At 37.0% G+C, this 25,445-nt stretch overlaps 1 protein-coding gene across 2 annotated transcripts; it reads left to right on the plus strand.

Annotated features, from left to right (window-relative positions):
- Positions 1-25,392, plus strand: LOC145978317 (uncharacterized). Of its 2 annotated transcripts, none has more exons than XM_083110871.1 (3): positions 1-91; positions 10,790-10,896; positions 20,223-25,392. In XM_083110871.1, exon 3 carries the CDS (start codon positions 20,748-20,750, stop codon positions 22,959-22,961), a length of 2,214 nt encoding a protein of 737 aa, XP_082966997.1. In that variant the 5' UTR covers positions 1-91; positions 10,790-10,896; positions 20,223-20,747; the 3' UTR covers positions 22,962-25,392. The 2 variants fall into 2 exon arrangements, with proteins under 2 accessions (XP_082966997.1, XP_082966998.1); XM_083110872.1 differs by lacking the exon at positions 1-91 and adding an exon at positions 7,186-7,205.
- Positions 25,393-25,445: the final 53 nt, after the last annotated feature.

The raw sequence follows: 25,445 nt of genomic DNA on the forward strand, positions 1-25,445 counted from the left end.
GCTAACTTCACGGACATCAACACAGGAGGTTTTTTAGGCGGAAATGGGGTCAATGGGAGTAGCGAGCGTAGCAGTGACAGGTCATGACCAGGCACGTACCTAGAATGTGTTTCGGCGGGGGGCGGGTCCGAACCAAGTAGGCTATCTCAGGAATAATAATAATAATATAGCAATAATGTTTAAATTAAAATATATTAAATGGTAAATGTCTGTTATATCGGAGACACATTTCTATCAGATATTTTCAGTTTTAAATGGTTCGTACTTACCAATTGTGTATTGCGGAACATAGTTGAAGGTGCCATTATGCTTTTTACACGAAAATAACTTTGATTTTTCACATTACGAGTAATTCTTTAGGGTTCTTTCTTCCGTTGCGGAACATACAATATGGCATGCACAGCTGTGGATTATCGCGCGTCGTGCTTGTGTTTTGTCGATTTGGAGTGGGTATGCAGTGTTTCAACCTTCTTAACCGAAAAATACCTACTTTCGTCTTCATTATGTCATCACAAACCAGTGACGGAAAGCCCCCAAAAACCATTCACGATAGCCACACGAACCATTGACGGATAGCCCCGAAAACCATTCATGATAGCCCCACGGACCATTTCCGGCAAGGTTAGGTTAGGTAAGCATAGTTAAAAAAAAATCTTATAAAAAAAGGCACGTTTGGAAACACAGCGTGACTTTCGACGCTCGCGCCATCTGCAGGTACATAATGGAAACAACGGCATAATGTTGTCGCTTTGAACAAAATGCAAGTTTATTATATCAAAAGTGCTTATTTCTTGTTGTGCAGCATTTTACGGTGAGAAATTACCTCCACGAACTTTCAAAATGCTACAGACTGTATAAGAATAGAGATTTAACAACGTAGCTTACCTGTAGTTAAGATCGGAATAATTTACATAAAAACAAGGGTACTAATCTGATATTCCCCGGACAGATTTCTTCATTTTTACAGAATAAACTACTTACGATAATAAGTTCCTGTAGCATTGTCTAACATCTGGAAGGTGTTTTGTGTGATGTGGGAATGTTTCATAACGGAAATTCAACCATTGACGCATAGCCCCACGAACCATTTCCGGTAAGGTTAGGTAGGGTCACGTATAGGTTACAATAGTTAAAAATTTGTTTCGAAAAAAATATGCGTAGCCCCACACACCATTCTCGCATAGCCCCACGAACCATTGACACATAGCCCCACAAACCATTTGCGGAAACATATGTTCTTCAGTTACAAAAACACTTTTTTTTTAAAAAAAAAATTGCAATTACTTTGATCAAAAAAACGTGAATACACGTTAAAGAATGTTCCGCGAAGCAGATAGGTAAGTACAAATGTCAAAAATTGACAAAACGAAGAAGTTATAGGTGTCCGGGGAATATCAGATTAGTACCCTGGCAATGAAATTGATATCAAATAGATGAGTAATTGAATACTTATCTAATAACAAAAATGATGTTACATGTATTTGGAGAAAAGTAAGTTTCTGATTAATATTTTATGCATATTATTTTGAGTAGTAGTGAACATAAATCATCTTTGTAATGTCATTCAAAGCCATGATCCCAATATAATCCTTGCCTTCTAAAATGTTCCGAGGAAATAATAACCGTCGATTATGCAACAAATGCTTATATTTTCATTAGTTATTTTAGTACTTGGCAAGTCTTTCGGGGGAGTCCCCCCCTGTACCCCCCTAAATACGTCCTTCAAAGCCGTATGATGCCAATATAATCAATCCTTGCCTTCCAATAAGTTTAGACGAAATTATACAACAAATGCTAAACGAGTATATTTTCATTATATTTAATTTTTATACTTCATAATAAGTCTTTCGGGTGGGGAGAATGGGTCTGGACCCCTAAATAAGTCCTTCGTGTCCTTCAAAGTCATATGATCCTAACATAATCCTTTTTTTTTTCAATAAGTTCAGAGGAAATTGTACAACAAAGGCTAAACGAATATCTTTTTCATTACTTAATTTTAGTACTTGGTAAGTCTTTGGGGGGGGGGGGAAGCTCCTTAAATACGTCCTATGTCCAGACCCAATCTTGCAGCTTTAGGAAGTTTTAATCAAACCCGGTCGGTAGCTTAGGAGTACTTCAAATGTTGTTTTTTTTCCTTGCTCGTGAAGTATCATGAGATGAAATAGTCAAATCTCACATACGAGAAGTGTGTAATGTTCCGCGTAAATGAAGATTCATGAATGAAAAAGTTCATTTTGTGCTAATTGTTTGTAACGAACAGTGAAATCGAAGTTGAAATTTGACAAATTTTCCTTCGTATGATTAATTTCCTTGGTATTTGACACTGAAAATTGTGAATATTTGTAGTGATGCATTTTGTGGGAATGCTTTGCATTTCACAGCATGTATGGATTAATCAACCACAGACAGAAGAGAAATGCAGAATGCCTGATCCGTCGTGCACTCTACTTCATAAAAAATCCACACTTTTCTTGTTTCTAATGTCAGGCAATTTTCTGATACGAAATCTAGGACCACGCTTTTGCATTGTAGCATGCATTTCTACATGTCTGTGAACATACCTACAAGATGTGAAGGAACAGTGTTGCAATATGCACGTATAAAGAACAACGAACACAGATACTTGAAATAACTTTGAGAAACAGGCTAATAGCAAAGAGTTCATTCACGTACTTAATGTTAATAGAAAGAAGTAATATTTTCACCAGACCTGATACATTTTTACAGATTCAGCATGGAAATAACGTTGCTGGATTTTAATAGGGAGAATGCCAGAGGTTCAAAATCGTTTGATAAAACTGTTCCAATGTTCTTTATTTCTCTGTCCGATCTGTTACTCAAATCTTCACAGATGTGTATATTGTAACATTATATGTAGATTTCAATGTATTCTTACCTCTTGAAGACGATTACTGTATGTGTAATATATTGAAATGTTAATAAATTAAATAATTTAAGGCTTATACAAAATATTATTTGTTGATCTGTTGCATTTAAGCTGTTGTGCATTCAAGAGGTATTCAAAATGATAATTCACAATAACTGCAATTTTGTATTTATTCATTTATTTATTTTATTCTTGTGCATGACTTGCTCGGAAGCTAATATATACAGTAGTTGTTTTTAAAACGTTAATACAAATGGATGTCTTGTATTTGAATGAAAAGTTTTGATGGCTTAGATGAGTTATTACCTTTGAATCAAGGTGTCCTGAATTCGATTCAGAGGTTCATATCCTAATTTAAGCTGTAAGTCAAATACAGATTAAACTATCGAAGAAAAAGGCAAGCTTAAAAGGGGAAGAAGTTGCTATTAAAAAAATTACGGAATCGATTGGGAAGTGACTAGGTTCATTTATATGTTTTATTTAAAATTTATTTAACGCACAATGATCTTGTTAATAATTTGCGAATAGACTCATCATACAAAAACGTAAAAAAATGTTGGCGTCAGCCAATGGTCCAGCTTAGCTTTAAGTGCTTCTTCTCTAAATTAAATTATCACCTATTTTACCCCCATAAGTTAAAGTTATTAACTTTGTCAAAAGGTGTCCGAAAAACTTTACTTTTTGGCCAATGGAGATTTTGTTGAAATTAGAGATGGTAAGGAGATGAGAGAAATCTGTTTTTTTTTTCTGTCCTGTCTCGAATTTTGAGACTAGTTGCGGTGATATTTTAGAACTTGACACCAAAATGAAACCAAACCTTTTGAGAGTTTTTGAGACGAGATCGAAGAGAGTTCCTCTCTCTTCCTCGTAGCTACGTGGAGTCAATGCTGTTCGCATTTCCTGTGAACACATGTTTACGGACGTAATGGAAAGTGAACAAGTGTTATTTCAAGAAGACGTTTCTTGACCTGTATTCGATTTTAAAATCATCTTGGGCGCTAGGACGTTTAGATTCCGCCACTGGTGTACGCACACAGGGAACTCATGGGGCTACATCCCCTTCCAAAATTTTGATTGATTTTGTTCATTTTATTTCACTCTTCTGCCACTTTTAGCTAATTGCAAAGATGGAGATGAAATTGATGAATGGACACTCACAGACAATTATGTCTAAGAAGCCTGGACCCCTGGTGTTGTAGCGCAATGTGCTAACACACCGCCAAGGGGACGGCTCCGAAATTTTGAGAAAATTCAGGAAAAACAAAGTGATAAATGCAAAGTCCCCTTAAAATGACACCAGATAACCAACCATTCTTGTCTTTGAACAAGTTTTAAAATGAAATGTTTTATTGTTGTATCCTGCTTCCTAGAATTAGCTACACCTTTACAATTCCAGCCCTTCCGAAAAAATCCTGCATATGGTAGTGGACTCCGCACATAGTCTTCTGCATTGAAATATAAACTATACGCATTTTTGTATGTTTTATATTGCTATTTCAAAAATTTGAACAATGTAAAAATGTAAGTATTGCTGTCAGAGTCCTCGTCCGTGACCGTGCAGTCTAAGTTTTGGACTCCGACTGTGGGACGGCATGGATTTGTGTCCGCCTGGGTTCAGTCTCCGGCTACTCGGCCTGTGTATAGGACCGGCGGCATCCCACCATCGTGAGGAAATTGGGGAGCTATACTCTTTCCCAGCTAACTGTGGAGCAGGTGAACGAAAACAAGTCTCTGCACAAGTAGTAACGAGAGACAGCTCCACCAATGAACACATGAGAGGGACGGAATTGCGTTAAGGGGGTAAAGCGACTGCAGTTCGAGCAGCGTGTTCTGCTTTGCTCTGGCCACTCGATTACCTTCGCTTCTCTTACGCTATGCACAGCCTTGCTCCACAGTAGCTGGGACAGGGTATACGAGTGAGTAGCGTAACCCGGTCTCTGAAATCTCCTATAACGGTTGAGGGTTTGACGTGTTGACCTCACGTCACCCCATTACCGGTTGAAGATCTCCACACCTCTAGGTAGGATTGCGGGAAGGAGACTGGCAGTCGAGAGATAGGCCCAGGCCCTTCGAGGGCTGTCGCACAACGGGTTATATTGCTTGCATCTTGACGCTTGCAAGCACGAATTCACTGGTCACAAAGGAGACGATTTCTTTGGCAACTTCAGAAATTAGTAGTATTATAACGTAACCATATTAACAAAACAGCTTAGTGTATTTATAAGCACAATACAACTTTTTTCATGTGTAAACACTGCTTATGAATCGTTGATATGGAATATGCTGCTTGAATACCGTAAAAAAATCATAAACTTTCCTAATTCAGATGAATCACAATTTTGATAGTCTTCTATGTCGAAAGAAAGAACTTAAACGCTCTTGTATGACACAACAGAAAATTAGTAAAAATATTAGTAATGTGGTTTTCCTCAGTTGAAAGATTGCGTTCAAAGACATCATTGTTTTTTTTTTGTTTTTCTTCTAGAAATGATGAGGTTTTAATTTCACAGTTACATAATGGTATAATTTTTCACGATTCAGTAAATATTGATCATTTTAAAATGGATTGTACTTACTAATCATGATATAAATTATTTTCCACTAAAATAAACACATATTTAAATTTTTCGAATTAAGTGAACCATATGATGTTTCATGAAAATATCATGTTATTCCATACAGTTATTGACAAAGATAATCAGAATCAGCAAAATACAAATAAGAAAAAAAAATCGCTACCGGATTCGATCTTACAATCTTCAGATTGTGAAGCAAAAACGATACCACTGGACTAATTTGCCAATACAAGATATGTGAGTTATGAATCGTGTTTTTAGGGTTGCACTAGGAATCAAAATATACTGCTTTAACAACTTATAATTGCTTTTCAGTTTAAAAACTTGCCTTTGCATGTTATTTTGTTTAACGTGTAGCACTAATTGTGTAAAAGAGTAGCACAAAACATTCATTCTGCAAATCTGAAATGCTGAAACATGGCCTCGGATTGCATATTAGATAGCTTGCATTTAAATCTGAAAATTAGCAATTTAAAGCTTTTTGATACGAAAACCTCTAAAGATTGTTAATAATTAGGAAGCATAAATGAACTGGCATATCAAGATATAAGCATTTCTGTGTTTCATTTCAAGTTTACAGCTCTTTTTTGATATGTGGATAGTGCAACACTTTTATGAAAACTTTCGGGGTTTAGATTCACTGGATCCCACGATTCATCATCAGATCGCATGCATTTTGAGTAAACAAGCTTACGCCCCAACCTTATATAATTCTAATAACCTTGGTTTTAATCGCAATATCTATTATCGAAGTTGCATTAGTTTGCTGCTTGTTCAGACTGGAAAAGTTTTTCTCTCTGTTTCTAGTTCCCACACCCCTCACATCCAGTCTCTAAACAGCTGCAAAGGTCGTGGTTTCAAGTAGTCTAAAAGCCTGTCACTGTCACCTGTAGGAACTGATTGGGGATTGTTTTCCATCGATGACCTTTTATTTCACCCGAAAAACTCGCGGGAGAGATTTATGTGGCCATTATACACCTGTAATATTACCACCATAAATTACATATTACATTTATGCATAACAGCACGATACAATCATATGGTTTGAACTGTCTTAACAATTTATGAAATGGTAGACATCAAATACTTGGAAATGTTATAATTCTCTTCAATTTTCTCAAAATTAACATATTATTATTATTATTAGAAGTAAATTCAAAGAAATTTCTCTAGTTTTAGTAGTATTTTTTTTTAAAAAAAATATGTTCATATCTTGTCTGCAAGTGCAAGTGCTAATCAATACAGTAACATAGCATACAATCAGGAATCTGCAGGTGTGCCTGCAGAGGAGGACCACTTGCCCCCCTGAAATATCAGGAAAAACTTCATAGTGAAATTGAAGCATGAAAACATGGATGAGGGATGCCATGGAAAGACAGCATATGAAGTGGTCTCTGATACATGTGGTTTTGTGAAAAAGCACAAAAGACAAAGATTTGTTCATCAACAATGTGATAGATGTTTATGGAAACCAGTTTCTAAGTTGATTTAAGTCTGAACGTGATAACAAAGCCAAGGTACTTTCAATTTCAATTTTATAATTTGTAAATAATAATAATAATAATAAAAACATAAAATGCGAGTTTTTATGACTGAAGGGCAAGTGTAATGTAATTAAGCCTTGTTTCCATATTAAAAACACTAAGTTTAGTTTGTTAGAGGAAGTTGAAAGGATGGGATAAGAAGAAGGAGGAAAGAAGAAGAATGAACAAGGAAGAAAGAGAAGAAGACCAGGGGAGGAGGTATTCATCCATATCCAAAAAGACAGGTGGGGTGGGGAAATGATAAACAGGTAGTTCCAGACACTTGCTAATCTTGACCTGTCAATGAACTGTCAAGAGGCGATATGTATTTAATTCCTTTGGATAAATCGTCCAAGATAAAGACTGTCAACATGATTTGTTTTTGTGTGGCTAGTCACCCTGCTATGTGCATGTAATCTTTCTGATTTCATCATTTTAGTTTAGTTCTTCGTGTGAGGAAGACCCTGATACAGGGTTGAAACGTTACATGTTAAGTGTTTTATATCTTAATAAACTCCCTTGGTCAGCAACTTAGTGTTTTTGAAGGGCAAGCTATGAAATCGTATTCTGCCTCCCCAGTGCTCAAAGTGTAAACTTCTAGTTGGGGGATGCTTTGCCCAGTTTAGGGAAATGTGGGGGGATGCTTTATGAGAATTTTCGTAATGGGGAGATAGCTTCCCTGTCTTAAGCACCGATGCTCACCCCTTGAGAAAAATCCTGCGGGCACCCTTGTGGGTGTGCTTTGTAATAATCTTGCAGTGTGGGTAAATTTCTTATATCGGACAAATGGATTTCTTCAAATTTACAGGAGAAATTACTTACCGAATGCAGTTTCTTTATAGTTGTGGAAGTTGGGGGAAGTGTTTTCTCGCATCGTTCATTGAATGTTGTTGGTAAATTATCTATTTTTCGATATAAATATGTGACCGATGCACGAAAGCTGTTGCATCCATTTCCTTCCAGCTGGATGTTGCCTGTGTGTGATGACGTAATCATGGTCAATGCCGGTCAGTGTTTCCAAACACGTGTTTTTGTAACTGAAGAAGGTACATTTCCGCAAATGGTTTGTGGGGCTATGCGAGAATGGTGTGTGGGGCTATGCATTTTTTTCTAAACCAATTTTTAACTATTGTAACCTGAATGTAACCTAACCTAACCTTACCAGAAATGGTTCGTGGGGCGATGCATCAATGGTTTGTGGGGCTATGTAGGTATTTTTGGGTGCACTGGGGTGGAAACACTGCATGCCGAGTACGGTAGTGAAACTGTGACCGCCAATTTGCGTGTTACCGAAGGCAAAAAGAAACGAAGAAAACTTACTCGATATGTCGCAAATAGAGCTTATTTCCGTGAAATAAGTGAAATGCCACCTTCAACAATGTTTCTCAGTGCAGAATACGTAAGTTCGAATATTGAAATAAAAAAAACTAGCAAATTTCAGCAGTGTGTCTGATATAAGACATTTACCAAAAATTTATTAGCGAAGATGAAAATAGGTAATTGAATTGAATTGAATTGAAAAGTCCTTTTATTTACTACAGAGCGAGATTCAGTCTTGGGTTGCTCTACCACCTAGTAATGAACTCGTAGAAGTGATGAGGAAAAGAAGCCATAAACATAAGTTATGGGAAATATAATGTGTAATACTCCAGTATATTTCATATACATACAAATAAATAAAATTTTGGTTGTACCAAAATACCAATTTATCAACAAAATTGCCAAAATCTTTTTCTGGTGGCCCTTGGTCCAAGTACGCAATGCAGCAATCTATGTATTTGTATGTAGGATGGTTACACAATGCTTTAAAGCAAGACCTCCTGCAGGCTTTTTCCTCAAAGGGGAGGCAGTAGTGTTCAACATGGGGTGATACTACCCCCCCCCCCCCCAGTTTTAGAGAATTCTCATAAAGCATCCCCATTTGCATAGGCACCCCCTACCCACAGCAGATTCTCTACATTGATCCATATAAGAATCCCATATCTTTCTCCAAACTGGGCACTCACCCCCCCTCCCCTGCATGAATTTCCACTTCGAACCCCGGGGGAGGGGGGGGGGTAAGATTTCACATCAAATACCATGGTGGCTGGTATAGACTTGAGTCCACTAATTAAATAGAAACTGGATTCAACTTGCTTCCATAAATGTTAATTAATATTGTTGATGAAAAGTTCTTTGTCTCTGTACTTTTGCATGATGCTCATAGACCACTTATTCTGCTGTCTTTCATGGCACACCTCGTCCATGTTATTCACGATACGATCCATATATATCAGGGGGAACATGTGCCCCCTTGTCCCCTCTGTGGATGTTCTTGCTTTGAAGCACTAATCATGAAAGTTGTAAACTTAATGATGTCTGTATACCCACACAAACACTACTACCCCAAGTGTGGAGGTCATTGCACAGCACTGGGTGTGTTGAAGCAATGCTTTATCCACGACCCTCCATAAAAAAATTCTCAATAAACTCCCTGTGCTCAGGAATTTCTTAAGTAATGAGTACAACCAGTGGTGTGTCATACGGAAAAAAAAAAACAATAAAAGGACTGTGGGCCTCGAGTTACTATCTCATATTCCCAGACTTATACACATTAAATCAACAATTTGCCAAATTTTTAACACAGTGTATTATTCATCATGTATGACAAAAGGAAAAAAAGAAGTATTTAGGATAATGCTTTTCTTTTTAGCACTGTAAATTTCTTATCATCCAGTGCATTACATAGTTGATAGTCATCCAACTTATAACATACATGAAAACTTTCATATGCCGGAGAACATTCTCTGAAGTTAATAGATGGAATATTTATGAATAAAGTTACTTATAAATAATTTATAACAGTGGGTTGAGCAAATTGTTTATCAGATGTTTTGTTGTGATGTTTTATAATTGAAGACTACAGGGAAAGAATGGGCTTTGTCCATTTTTAGGCAAATTGAGGTGAAGGTGTTATCAAATAGCTCTGTGAAGGGTCTTTCTAGCTAGGAATCTTACAAGAATAGAACGTGCTTTTTCCATCCATTGCAAAGAGGTTTTGGTTGCGTATACAGGGAAAGAATTTGCTCATAAAAAGGAAGTAACATGCTCTCCTGTAAAATCAAGAAATCAAGAAAATGGACAAAGCACATTTTATCCCAGTGGTTTTTAATTAGAATCTATTTGAAATAAAATATATTTATTATAAAATTTCAGTTGTATACTATCCTATGTCCTATGACATCATAAATGGAAAACAGTTTTAGAAGAGTGACAATTGGAGGGTAAAATTGACCACATCACCAATTATTTCATTGGTTGCCTTTTATATTGGCCCTAAATCTGTGCAGGAAGTTGAATACCTATCTGGGGGATGATGATATTTGATTCAACATGGAGACAGTGAAGTAGGTGGATGCTTCATAACAATTTTCTTAACTGGAGGATAGCATCCCCCTCCCCTCAATCACTACCACGATTTGAGCTATATCAAGTGATCAAGGTTCAACTCTGATTACAATATTAACGATCCCTTTTACCAGATAATTTCTCTACTCAACAGTTAAAAAACTAAGTTCTACTAGACTGGTTAATATACGAAATCATTTCTCACTTTGAATTCTAGAAATGATTTTGTAAAATACGGGCACTAGTCTCAACACATATATTTTAACAACATACTTTTTAACTTATGTATTCACATGTAATAATCAAATTTTTAATATATTAATAAATATTTTCATATTTAACAAGTAGAATTCATGTACGTTATGAACTTGAGTATTTACAAATATTCTAATTTCATTTTGCATGTATGTTTGCAGATGGAAAAGAATGAATAAGTGCTGACAGGAGGTTTAAGTGCACAGATATTACCACCATCTGACGAGATTGAATCTGTTGCTCCTTGTATCAAACGGCAGCAAAATATGTAAGTTATATATCCTTGTTATCCTTATAGTAATGGGTTATATCCACAGCTTGAAGTGGAAATTGTTAGGTGGAGGATTTTTGCTAGCTAGCTAGCTAGGGAGATGTTCCTATGTTTAACATGGTAGCAAGACAACTGTTACAGTGCAATTATTTATTAATTATAATAATTACAAAAAATACTAAATTAATAAAAAATAATAACCAATTATTGCAGCCGTGCCTCACATATGTTTTATCATTCACTAAAACTAACAAAATCCTTAATAATTTTTTATCAATGCTTTTTTGTTTGTAGAAGTGTAGTTGTTTATTAAATATAATAATTACAATAATTACCATCAAAGGCATTTGACACTGTCAACCACAAACTCTTGGTAAAAAAAATGGACCAGTATGGGATCAGGGAGTAGCAAAAGAATGGTTTAAACCATATCTAACGGACAGGAATCAGATAGTAGAAATAACTCGCATCGATGAGGCTAATAAGAAGGAAATTTATCGATCAAAGAAACAACGTATTACATGTGGAGTACCCCAAGGATCCATTTTAGGACCCCTACTTTTTAAATTTCCATCAATGATCTTCCACAAAACTGTAAAGATGCAAATGCAACTCTCTTTGCTGATGATACAACCGTTCTTATAGCAGGAACAAACATGGAATGGTTAAAACTCGACATAAAGAATACAATCACACACATCTCAGAGTGGATAGAAAAAAATGGTCTTGTGGTAAACACTAAAAAACAAATGCAATTAGATTTCAAATCAACACCTGTAGTAGTGAAACACCAGAAATTAACTTTCAAAATCAGGGCATAGAATATGTATCTAACATAAAATTTCTTAGCATACAACTATGTGAAAATTTACATATTGAAGCTACAGCAATAAGAACAGTAAGAAATGTAGTAAATATAGAAGCAGCAAAAACACTATACTATGGAATCATTCACTCTGTAGTACGGTACGGCATAATTTTCTGGGGGAAGATGAATAAAAGCATTACATTATTCAGACTACAAAAAAGAGCTGTTTGAATTCTGTAAAATGCTCCAACAGATGCACCATGCAAACCATTATTTCAAGAACTGAAGATATTGCCACTTCCGTGCATATACCTATATGAAATCTTAACAGGCATGAAAATTGGTCAAAATACACACACAGCAAATAAGGACTACCACACCTACAACACCAGGGAAAAAGAATGACTTCCATATGGAATTACACAATACCACATTCTACCAAAAAGGGGTAACATATAATGGTATACGCTTATTTAACATGCTACCAAATGCATTCAAAAACATAAAGTCATTGCCAGTATACAAGTTACATCTAAAAAGATTCCTAAGGGAACATTGTTTTTACACAGTTCAAGAGTACATTGACACCGTAAGTGGCAGGAATAACAACAATAATGTAACAAAATAAAACTGCCCTATCATTAGATTTTTATTTTTCCTTTGTAACTGTTTGCTGTTGGATTCCATTTATCTAGATGTAAGTATAGGTGACTATTTAATGCTCAATATGTGTTTGTGTGTACATATATATGTGTACATAATGTCATAGCAGGTGAAGCAAACATTGAATGTAGAAAACAAATTTTTAGCCAATTTGTATCAAGAAAATAACATTGAGCATGCATTTATTCTCTTTTATTTATATTATATCTTGTATCTCATGCTAGCTATTGTATTTTATATTATATTATGCCTGTAATTTTATAGATGTATTCTAATTGTACATGTACAATATGACAATTCCAAACTGTTGTAAAGTTGAATGGATGCTAATAAATCAATCAATCAAACAAACCAATTGCACACTGTCACTGGTATGAGTGTCTCGAATGAGACACATTTTTGAGATGGCACCTGTTATGCCCATCAAGTGCAGTTTGCCTCCTATTAACGTTACATTTATGTTTTTATGAACAAAAGCAATACAGAAATATTGAGAACATCGTAGGGAACAATGTAATTTATTTTCAAACAGTTGAAAAATCTAAAAAAATAGAGGTGGTTGGTCTACAAGCCCCTCCTACGTGGTAAGCTAGTGTTAAAACTGTATCTGAACCACTATGCAATATGTGTCTACTGGGATTGGCCAATATCTGTCTCTTGGCTGCTACATCATGTAAATTTTTTTAGCTAGTTGTAAAATATGTCAATACAAACTTGTAAACTCATAACAGGTAACTTCAAGTGAAATAGAATAGCTGTAATTGGTAAAAAGGCAAAAGAGCCAAAATTTACAGTTCCCCTTCCCCCGAAAAGGCAGCTTTTTATCGAAAAAAGCCAGCTTTTTGCAACTCTAGTTTTGCCAACGATCGTTCTCTTTGAAATTCTATAAATAAAAAAAAAATGGGTTGTCCGATCGTGATTAAATTTTAGTATGGTGCAGACAGAAAGGTTTAAAACACAATTCTTAATTTTCAGATATTTAAAATTTGTCAAAAAAAAAAAAACAACTGTTCTTATCAATTTTGCAAAACAACTTTTTCTTAGTATTGGGCTTGGTTTGAAGCTCTTTGCATTTGTTTTTAAAATCCATTATCATTGTCAATTCACGTTTGTGAAACCGAGTTTATACAGATTTTTATTCAACTGAGTAAAGATGTATGTGGAACGTGGCAACACCGCATGCAGGGATGTCCGTTGACTTGTGGAAACTGCAGATTGTCAGTGCGAGCGGTGTTGCTATGTTCTACGTGCATCTTTCCTCTGTTGATAATTTTTAATCTGACGGAACATTAATTAGATGTAATAGAAATAGAACACCAATGAAGACATGCAAGTAAATGAAAAACAGAAGTCAGACCACTTCAAATTTTCCGGCAATTTATATAATTTTCATAAGTTTTCCCCCTTTACCTAAATTTAGACCTATATTTCCCTGCAGCAGCGTTCTCTCGTCAACACTTGTGGGGTTTGTGCAACTCATGCTACAGGCCATGTTATTTTAAATAGCCTCTTTCCCATTTTCTCTGCGACAACCTAACCTCCCCACATACAATCGGAGGGGAAACATGGTCGTCAGAAGGATGCGATAGAGAAAGATCAGTGGCGAACATTAACCAGTTTTAAGTTCTTTAAGTAATTTTCTTAAATACTGGTTTAGAAACTTGTTTTAATAGTTTGCATAACATACAGTGCATTCATTCTGGCTCGGTGCCGAGATAGCTGGGAATGTGTGAATGCAGTTGGCCAGCACTTTGAACAATTCTTATAACACAGGTTAGAACTCGTTATGCAATATAAATATAACTGTCTGCATGCTAAAGATATGTGCGTAAAAATAAGCAGGACGTTATGGATCAAAGATGCTGGCATATGGGTCATGCCTCGCGTTCTGCAGTCACACGCTATCACTGCCCCGAACCAAACTGAACGCACTGTATAATAAGCATTTACCCATATATTAAAGCTAAATACATAAATGTATATGAAACATGTTCAGCACGGTAATGAGAATATGGCACTGAAGTTGTTGACCATCGATCGAGCTTCATTCAGACAAATAGTCTCCCTGCTGCTAAAAAGGCAATAAGAGGGACTGTTTTGCAGGGTGCAAAACATTGTAAACTGGTGGGGGGGGAGAAAGTTCTTAATATACAACCCCCCCCTCCCCACACACATATGTGTAAATTATACGATATACATATTTGTAATGTTATTAAAAGGAAATAAATTACTCAATTAAAATATATTATTATTATGATTATTAGTTACATAAAGGAAATTAATTTGTTACTTTTAATTTGTTTGTCAGACAGTGTAAAGCAGCTAACTAATTCCTTTACTAACTGGTCAAAGATGTTAATAAATTATGAAATAGTTGAAGTGGTTTTATTGTGTGTAAGTTTTTGTTTAGTTTGTCCATTATATTAATATAAATCAATTAGATTCCATAGTTATTATTGTCTTGGATTCGTTTTACTTTTATTGTGTGTATTGATGTAGATTTGTTAATGATCTCTTGAGAGAGAAAAAAGCATTGAACACTCACAACTACACTAATTTGTGTGTGTTTTCAATATTATTCTTAGTAAAGTATATTTGAAATTAAAAGTAATTGCTTATCTTTTGTTTGTTATAACAAAACTCCCCCCCCTTGGAAATTTTTTGGGGGATTTTTGAGGCCAAGATTGTTGGTAGGAAGGGAAATCCCCTCGTCCTCCTCTGGATTTTGCACCCTACTGTTTTGTCTCCTAGGAACAGAATTCTGACTGTTAGTTTTGTGAATGTGTTTGTGTAAGTGCATGTTCTGTGCATGTGTGTTGTGCAGGCAGATTTGTGATCTCAGTTTTTGTCTGGCTTGGAGCACCTTTCCAAAAGATGAGGTATGTTTGCATGAAATTTTAAATTTACTTTTTGTCTTTACTAAAATTGCATGTATCATCCTCATGTTGTGAGTACACTATTTTTAACTTCGACTTTGTAGTCAAACATTTTATTTTTATTGTTGTTGAATTACTGTTTAAAGTCCAATTATGCACAGATGAGCTAATCATGACCTGCAGTTTAAAGTATGATCCAAAGCATGATGTGCCTTCAATGAGAATCGAACCCAGGTGTGCCGGTTAATAATTCTTAATTGATCCGAAAGAAAACAAGTGTATCTGGGGAGAAAGGTAACAAATGCTTTATTCAAAGTATGCACCATCGCTAGCTATACATTGTGCCCATCTGTCCGTCAAATTGTGGATGCCCTTCCAGAAGAATCGTTCACATTTTGAGGTGATCCAGTCAGCAAGCCATTGTTCGACATCTTCGTAATTGTTGAAGTGTTGCTGGGAAAGTGAGTGAGACATCGATGAAAACAAGTGGTAGTCCGAAGGAGTTAAGTCTGGTGAGTATGGTGGGTGGGGCAATAATTCCCAGTCAAGTGCAGAAATGGTGTCTCTGATGCCTTTCGCTGTGTGTGATGAGGCGTTGTCATGCTGCAAAATCACTTTTCCATGTCTTGTTGCCCAATAGGGCATTGCATGTAGGTATGGGAAAAAAAATATTTTTAAAATTATATGGTGCACCCCTCCTATGTTGTTTCTACTGGTAAAATATGAATGCATACCAAATTTTAGGTCATTTGGTGATGTTTTGACCCCCGCCCAACACGATTAACTGATTTAGTTTATTAATCATCGCTTTCCTACACTAAAATCATGACAAAAATGTTTGCAATGTTAGACAGTTTATTATACAGAGAAGACAAACTCCATATATAGTAACTAACAAGTATGGTAATATTGAACACACAATTATTTGAAATCACTTTACAGGATTTATGGTTTAATGGAGGAGAGTGCTGTTAAGTTCTTTAATGTCTCTTTTTGAAAGTTGGGAATTTTTTTGCGGTGATATTCGACCACTTGCAATAAGAACTGTTTTTTTGTTTCATTATTGGTAACACTAGTTGAGAAGTCTTGGTTTAGTTTCACAGCCCGTTCCGACAGATCATTCACCACTTTGACATGCCGCACATATGTCTCAGCTTCTTGGTAATTGGGATCATTATGCCATTCACTAACAGGTTTTCTTAGCCAGTCGCCGCCAATTCCCATACTGTGAAACAAGAACCAGGATTTAGGCCCAATAAGGGATGTTAGTTTTGTACTGTGGCTAAGAATAGGAAAAGTTGGATGGGCCCTTTCAAACTCTTTTGGTCGAGAAATTCGGAGCAATGTTCGAGCAATCTGCTGCCGTTCTGAAGAGGAAAGTCTGTTTGAAAATAGAGAGAACACAGCACATTCTTCGGTTAAGTACCAGAAGTGCCTTTCCATGGCTTTTATGGCTGCCTTTGCAACTTGAGGATCATGCTTGCAATACTTCTTCAAGTTATGCCATAGCTTGAGATCATTATACACTGCATCGGCACCAATGGATGAAGAGAGCCAGTTTTCAACGTATAATAGTGCATTAAATTTGCATAGTGCTTCCAGTTTACTGATCATGTCCTTGTCATATCCTGCTTGAGCACTGAAAGCAAACATCTTTGCAGGATACAAAATGGATGGCATCCATCGAGCTTGATGCGCTGCTCCTGGTTTCAGCCAGTGTATTCCTCTTTCAGGTGTCTCACCCAGAAGTATCAACATCAATTCAGCACACTCCCGAAAGCCAGCGCGAGGTAGCAAGTTCTTTCTATTTGGAGTAGAAAGTATTCTCTTCAGTGATTGTATAGAATTTTCCATAGTGAGTTTCAAACTCCTGTCTTTGATTTCTAGGATGTTAAAACCAGCTTCTGTGTTAATAGTTGACCAAATAGAGTCTCTGAATTGAATGAAATTGGTGTTTTCAGGACCTGATGTTGCACCAAACAATTCTTTGTGAACTGAACTCAGAATTCTTTCAAATATGTGATGCCGACAAGCCAGCATAAACAACTTCTTGTCAAAGAGTTTTTCCAGCCTAACACAAGCTCCAATTTTCCATCCTGAGTTTGAAGCTGTAGTGTCAAAAACAAGGGATCTCACATTATCTGAAATCTCCCACTCGTTTGCTAGGGCAAACGTAGCGCTTGCTTGTTCTTCACCTGTTGTGTTTGTAATTACAGGGATACCAAGAACTTTGCCTTCTTCACAGACTGGCATACCAGATACCAACATCGCTAGTCTTTCTTTGTTTTCTTTTTTGAAGTCTGGAACCAGCTTACCATCCCAATGTAGTGTTGAGTGCTTCGGTGCTGTGAATGTAGTCTTAATTGCTTGCGCTGATGATTTCCTAACTTCCTTACCTGCTTTCCAAGTGCTTTTAATTGAAAGAGTTGCTTTTTTCAGTGGAACTCCACCTTCTGTAAGAATTGCTCCCATGAATGCTGTTCGTTGACCAGCTGATAGATTAAGCCTGTCTCCCATGGTTGATATGATTTTGCTTGTAAATGGATTTCTTGGTAGATTTAAAGCAATTGACGAACTTTTTCTACGAAGTGTTGTACCTGTACCTGTTGCACCACTGCTAGTTGAAGGGAATAGAAACTCAGGATCTTCAATTGCATCAGGTTCAGCATCCAAGCCATTCGAATCACTTGAATCAAGGCTACCAACTTTATCAAATTCTAGGCTAGTACTTGTGTTCATGTTTGTCTTGGTTGAAGCTTCTTCTTGGCGACGCTTCTCCCTCGGAGCACGCTCAATTTCTTTTTCGTTATGAGATAATTTCCTCATAACTTTTGCAAAGTATGTCTTATCAAAAACACCTAACTCCATTTTTCGACATGACCTTTGATCTTCTAAGAATTGCACATCTTCCAGAATCATTTTTCTAGTCCTACATCTGTCATGATCTATAATAGAAATAGCATTGTCATGTGCTATGTCAAAGAGTAGAAGAAGAGACTTGAGAAAGCTTTCACTCTCAGCTGGGAAGTTCTTCCTTGTTTTATGTTTCCGAAGATTTTCGTATTGCACAATTAATTTATTGAGTTTTACTTTGGAATGTCCCGCTCTGACAGGCATCACTGGAATGCCAGAAAGCTCCCAAAACTTTTCTGCGTTCAGGATAACGAATTTTATAACATCATCCCTTTTATCTTCCTGCATGGGTCCACGATTGAGAAAAACAAAGTATCAAAGCACATCCCCATTGGTGGGCAGTTGAGATCCTTTTTTTCGGGGTCAAATCTTGCAGTAAATTAATTAAGAGCCACGATTCAGACACTTCTCTATCATCCTTTCTAAGTACCGGGCGGTTTGGTGTGGATGAAATTGAAGGAACTGCTTCATGGGGTGGTTCTTTTCCCATATTTACACTCATATCTGCCTTGGTTACAACCTATAAAAGAAAAATATAAGAGGTTACAACTTGTTGCCATGTTGTTAATGTCCGTAAAATGAACAAAGTATATAAAATTACAAACAACAGATCAGACAACTATTTTTGAGGTGGGCGGGGGTCAAAACATGGCCTACAGACCTGAAAATTTGCAGGCGATTATGTTTCAATAATAGTAACAATATGGCAGGGGTGCACAAGAAACTTTCGAAAAAAAATTTTTTTGCAATGGTCTATTGCCCAATCTGGGCACTTTTCGATCAATTCATGGTTCAAATTGATGAGTTGTTGACGATAGCGAACGGCATTCACTGTTTCACCTGGTTTCAGAAGCTCATGGTACACCACACCCTTTTGATCCCACTAATGCACAGCATTGTCTTCCTTCCGAAGCGATTCGGTTTTCCGGTCCATGTTGGAGGTTGTCCTGGGTCAACCCATGACTTTTTGCATTTTGGGTTCTCGAAGTAGATCCATTTTTCGTCCCCAGTCACTATCCGATGCAAGAAAGACTTTTTCTTTCATGCCAAGAAAGCAACACTTCACACACCGTTTTTCCCTTTTCCATTTGTCTTGACGTTCAGATGATGTGGGACCCATTTTCCTGCCTTCTGGATCTTTCCCATGGCATGAAGATGATCAGATATGGTTTGGCGAGCAACATTTAACTCTGCCAGTTGCTGTTGCGTTTGCGTATCGTCTTCGTCCAACAGTGCTTGCAATTTGACGTCTTGGAATTTTTTCAGCTTGCCCGGGCAATCTTTGTCTTTGAAGTCGAAATCACCACTTTTGAATCGTCGAAACCAACTCACACACGCATCTTGCGTTAGGACATTGTCACCATACGTTTCCACAAGGATACGATGGCTTTCACTCTTTTGATCGAAGAAGAAAAGCAGGACATGCCGCACATGCTCCTTATTTGGTTCAACATGTTTCCCACACAAACCCAATATCACGATCACTCGCACTCGGTTGCACATCCACGGCATTTTGACAGGTACTGTCCTGACCACACACTGACGTAACAGTTGAGACTGTGCACCAACCCTTGCTTCCAGCACCATCCAGCAACGAAATTAAGAATTATTAACCGGCACACCTGGTACCTCTTGATTACAAGGGGACAATGTTACTGCTATGCCATCGAGGAGACCCTACTTACTTTTCTTAGAGTACTTATAATGCAAGGTGCATTGCTTTATAAGTACTCTAAGAAAAGTAAATAGGATGCACTGGAAGTTTCAGTAACATCCTACAAAAGGATCAATATATTTTACATACTTACATGCATGCTAAAAATATTAAACTAAAGAGGGAGAAATCCTTCTCATCCCCAGCCTTCGTAAAACAATTTACGTTATTATTGTTTGAAGAACCACTAACAATTTTATCATAAGCTCTCACTGCATCACTTCTGCTTTAGTGTATTCACATAGAAATTAAGTTTGTAGTCTACCTGTGCAAGTGTATCCATATTCTTCTTTTTTAAGTCTGTTTTATGTACTTGTGAAATACTAAGAATTTTTTCCCCTTCTTTCAGCTAAAGAAGAATCAGAAGTGTTACTATGAACAGGCAGTTTGCAAAGAAGATAGTGGAGTCTTTGATTGAGCTGAAATCCGTGGAGCAGAAAGAGCCCTGTTTCTACCACTGCGGAGAGAACGTTCTGAAAGCTTGCTTCTTTGCTGGGAAACACAAGGCTGCCTTTGAAGAAAAAGAACAGCTGCAGATTGGTTCCCTTCTGAGCGAGAACATCAAGAAGATCGACACTTGCATCTTCAGTCTCGGATTCACCTTCGACCCAGATCGAGGATCTTCAGCACTTGTCTTCAGATCGGGACTTCAGTTCATCCTCGACAACTTCAAGAGCTTTCCCACCGAGACAGGAGACACCTTGGAGAAGGATCTCGCCTGCATCCGAGATTCCGAGAGCTTGGAATCGTTCGACGAAGCCATCCATGAGTGGAAGGAGAGCACCACGGTGGGTTGGGGTGACATCGACCACTGCTGGGAAGACCTTAAGAAGCCTTTGGACGTACCAGATTCACACACTTGGTGGTTTTAAAAATGGCGCCATTTAATGAATGGAAGAAAGAAAGTGAGTCTCAGCAAGAGAATTTATCGAACAGTCTTGGAGATCGAATATGGGATGAGTTCGAGTATCCTGACGATGATGACTATATTTTTAAGAAAATAGCTGTTCCGCTGCTTGGGTCACCAAAGAAAGAAAGCAAATACCTGGGTTTTAATCAGCAACAGATCGATTTAGTTAATAACATCAAAGATAAATGTATTAATCACAGTGTTGACAAGAAAAAAATTCGCCTGGCTGTTATATTTGTATTTGTCTACATGGATGACAAGACACAGACAGTGGTTCCATTAATAAGAGTTATGACCCACACAAAGGAATGCCTAGACAAAGTTCCAAACAATGTTTTTGTTGATCATTTAGGAAGGGTCTATGATATGTGGGCCAGTTATCAGAATGATAATACCTGGAATAAATGCTGGTTATGTGTCCCCAAGAATGGCTATTACTCTCATAACCTTGATGTAGTCTTCCTTGATCAAAGCTCTCGTGGAGAAGTACTGGAAATTGTCGACAAAGTTTCAATGGTTACAAATATAGGGACAAGCGTAGGCATGATTGCTGGAACAATCATGTGTTTTTTTCCACCAACTGCGCCGATCGGTGCCATAACAGTTACTAGCTGTGCCGTTGCAGGTGCACCAGGAGCTGCTTATGGTGTTGGAAGAAGCGTTGGAAGGCTTGCTGATAGAGTAGCGCACGAACAGAGCATCAGCTTGTCAGATTCAGAAGCACGGCAATGCTGGTTGATGACGGCTACAAGCCTCATCTCGGTTGGTGCCATGGGATCGGCTAGACTTCTTGCAAGCACCGCACGGGCAGGGAATTTGGTCTCTTCAACAACCAGAGTCATGTGTACGGCACTGAATGTCACGTCCATATCCATGTCGGGGCTCGGGGTTATAAATTCATTCTACGAGCTGTCGCAGAAGAAAGAAATCACACCTTTGGATGTCTTCCAACTCACAACCTCGATATTCTTCTTCACGCACAGCGTTTGCACTTTCCAGACAGCTAGCTCCATAATCAAGCAGGCACAGAAGGAGCAAATTGCGCAAATGAGCAAGAACTTGACCCCGGAACAGAAACAGGTTCACGATGCATTATTGCAAGGATCACGAGAAAACATCGAGAAGGGAAAGGTGAGAGAGATGCACGGGAATGCAAAATTCATCAAGGAAATGAAAAAAATTGACAATGTCGGTGAATTTCTCAGCCATTTCCAAATAAAAGCAGACGGACAGCTTCATGTTAACAGCGAACTGACCATACATCCACGAGCTTTTGTCCAGTTAACAGAAGCCGACAGGATAAAGTTGGTAAAACTATCAGAGCAGCTGAACAATCAGGAATTGTCGTTAAAGGATTTCAACAAGCAGACGGTTAACATCCAGAAAGAGTTCAAGATCAGATTAGATCAGCAGCGAGCAGAAGGTCAGACCTACCTCCAGGATGTATTTGGAGTTGGAGATGTTCGAGAAATTGATATTGGAGGTACAAAACTAGGGGACGTGAGACCAGAAGCCCTCGATAGACTTGAGCATGTTCTCAAACACTCATTTAATGGTGACAAGGAGCTATTGGAGGTAGCTAAGAAGATGGCGGAAAAGCAAGGAGCTACAAATGTCTCAGAATTTTGTGCAGCTGGCGAGTATGCCGTGAGAAAGGTGCAGGCGGAAGTAAAAGCAAGACAGGCAGAAAATCCAAACCCAACCCGACCGAAAGGCATCAAGGCGAAAAATTATTACAAATCTCAAGTCGTTGAGGAATATTTGAAGAATGACGCTCGCATGAATGACCTGAGCGAATCATTCAGTAACCTGCGTACCGAATGTGATGCTGCTAATACCGGTACACCGAAATTCAACAACTCGATGGCTGCAGCTAATCATTACGATAAGCATGCCTTCTTCCCAAGGATTGATGCACGCAATAATCTTAGCTCGGAAATGTATTTTAACATAGCTACAGAAATGGCCGGGGGTCCAGTCACCGATATCAAATGGACTCAAGATGGTTCTTGCCTCAAATGCACCTTCAAGTCTGAGAAGTATGGGGCCGTAGCAATAAGATACGACAATCTTGCAAATGGAACATCGGTCATTGCTACACTCATGGCAGAGGATGGAAACGTTATAGATGCAAGATTTTACAATAATTCTGGCCAGGAACGCGAGGGTGAACTTTGAGCTGTTCTGAGCAGCAATAAGAACAAGAAACATTTATTTCTATTTCTGTCTCAAATTTACTTTTTTGTAGTTTCATGTAAAGTTTGTCTTATTTCATGAATATTTTTTTTAGTATTATACAACTTCAGATATCACTCTTTTAAGATGTCACTACATAAGCTTGATCACAGCTTGGACAGATGAAGAACAGAAAATAACAACAGATATTACACTCCTCAAAAAAAGTTTGGAATATTCTTGTATTAAGCATAAAAGTTTGGAATATTGTTAAATTAGGCAATAGGTTTTGATTGATTGATGTTGTGTTTTTCAAGTCCACTTATGCACAGTAAGGCTAATCAGGACTGAACGTGAAGTTTAAAGTGGGATCCGAAACTCTATGTGCCTCCACCGGGAATTGAATCCAGGACCCCTTGATTACAAGGTGACGACGATAGGTGATAGGCAGGGTGGCACATGTCAGTGAGAACATGCAGCAGACAGATACTGTATTGCCTACTGTAACAATGTTCCAAACTTTTTTATGAGGAGTTTATATATTCACTATCTGTCATAATTGTACATGATATAACAGTTATAGTGCTAATGAGGCATTCCTCTTATCAAAGATTGTGTCATATTTACAGTAAAATTGGGAGAGTACTAGTTTCGGATGAAGATTTTTGGTTGTGAAAAATGACATTTAATTCTTTCCAGGTTCTACCCTTGTGTATTAACCAGTGCTTTTTCTCTGTATAGAAAAAAAGTTCTGTAACTGTACGTAAGCCATTTTATACATTAATAAGTCCCTCCAGGATTTTGGAAGTCTGCAGCTCAGGGTCAACTTCCAAAGGGATGAGAGCATGTCAGTGAAAAAAGTAAATACCGAAATTTTTGACCTACCTTACAAATGTTCGATATGTTCTCCCTTGGTGACTCGACAGACGTCAATCCTGTAATGTAGCTCCTGCCATACCCATTCCCATTGTTTGTTTTGCAGCACAAACCGAGTTTCCTCAAATTTTCTATGCAGGTTTCTAATTGTTTTGTCTGTTTGTGGTCCTGCACGATACTTGGTTCGAAAACCACGTTCCATTGTAACAATTGACTTTGTTTTAGCAAATTGCAGGACACAAAAAGCTTTTTCTGTTTACCTGAAAATGCCATGTTTGCATGCTACTGCCTCCTAGTGGAGAAATGGGTAACTAAGAGACAGCATCTGTCCCGAAAGGAAGTTGGAACATTTTCTCTACTCTTTTGGATGCTTTCATCTTGTGTGTGTTGTTTTGCTACTGCACAGCCACACTTCAAAATTCTGAAGGGACTTTTGAAACATGGTGCATAAGTAGAGTGTGCATATTCTATAAATATAATGCAAGGATAGAAGATACTAACAAATACTAGAGACAGATTCATATATATTTACATGCATTTGGTTTGTTTATTATCATTTAGGAGGAAAACAAATGCTTGTACGATGCACTGTTGTGAACAACTGGAAAACATGCACTGGTATTTGCTGTTAAAATCAAATGAAAACTGATATGGTGCAGTGAAACAATATTTTGTTTAAGACAGAAAGAACAACAATAATAATAAAAAGTTCTCAAAAAACACTAATTGCTTTAATAAATGAGACTGTCATTGTGCCTAAATATTTTGGTGCCAAAAATAGTTGTTAGTAAAGAACAAAAAAGTATGAATATATTTTATAACCACTTTTGTGTAATTTTGTAATTGTTAACTTGTATCAATTTTGAAATTTTATAAAAAGTTACTATGTTATAACAGAATATTTAATTCAGTAGCTAAAAGCAGTAGATCATCAGTAGAAGATTGATAGAGTATTTTTTCATTGTTGTGCATTGCTTGTTAAATTACATATTCATTGAGGTTTGTTAATTTGTATTAAGAGAAAATTTAAAAGTTTGAACTAATTAATAGCTTGAGCTGTGTGAGAGCAATTAGACTAATATGAAATTAATTATTGTTACTATATTTTGTGTTATAATTTTTGTGGAATACCAAAGAAATGTTGAAGATATCATATGGTCTTTACCGAATAATTGACAATGAAAAAGAATCAGGTGTAAAAATAGACTACAAGTTGCTTTTTGTAACATGGTTGCTTATAAATGTGCCTTTGAACAAAGCAAAATTGAAGGAAATTAATATATTTATACACACATCATATAATTTACAAATACAATGTTATATATTAATATCTAAACTATATTTTTGGAAAATAGAATTGACTATTTTTACAATAAAACTGTGGATGTTAAATTCCGTGAGATAAGAATATATTCTCAGAAAATATGATTGTATAAATATTAATTATATTTTTGGACATGCTTGTAATGAAGATTCTGCAATATATGAAATTTACCTACAATATTAGAAACTGGATAAATTTTTTACATAGTGTGTAATTTTTGGAAGAATAAACTTCATAAAAATCAAATCCGTGCAATTATTTATTATCCTAGAACATGATATACATAA

The sequence above is a fragment of the Lepisma saccharinum genome, chromosome 24, assembly GCF_977018435.1.
Source record: "Lepisma saccharinum chromosome 24, izLepSacc3.1, whole genome shotgun sequence".
Taxonomy (NCBI): domain Eukaryota; kingdom Metazoa; phylum Arthropoda; class Insecta; order Zygentoma; family Lepismatidae; genus Lepisma; species Lepisma saccharinum.

Excerpts from the sequence above, each read along its gene's own strand:
- LOC145978317 (XM_083110871.1), top strand. The coding sequence starts at position 20,748 with ATGGCGCCATTTAATGAATGGAAGAAAGAAAGTGAGTCTCAGCAAGAG.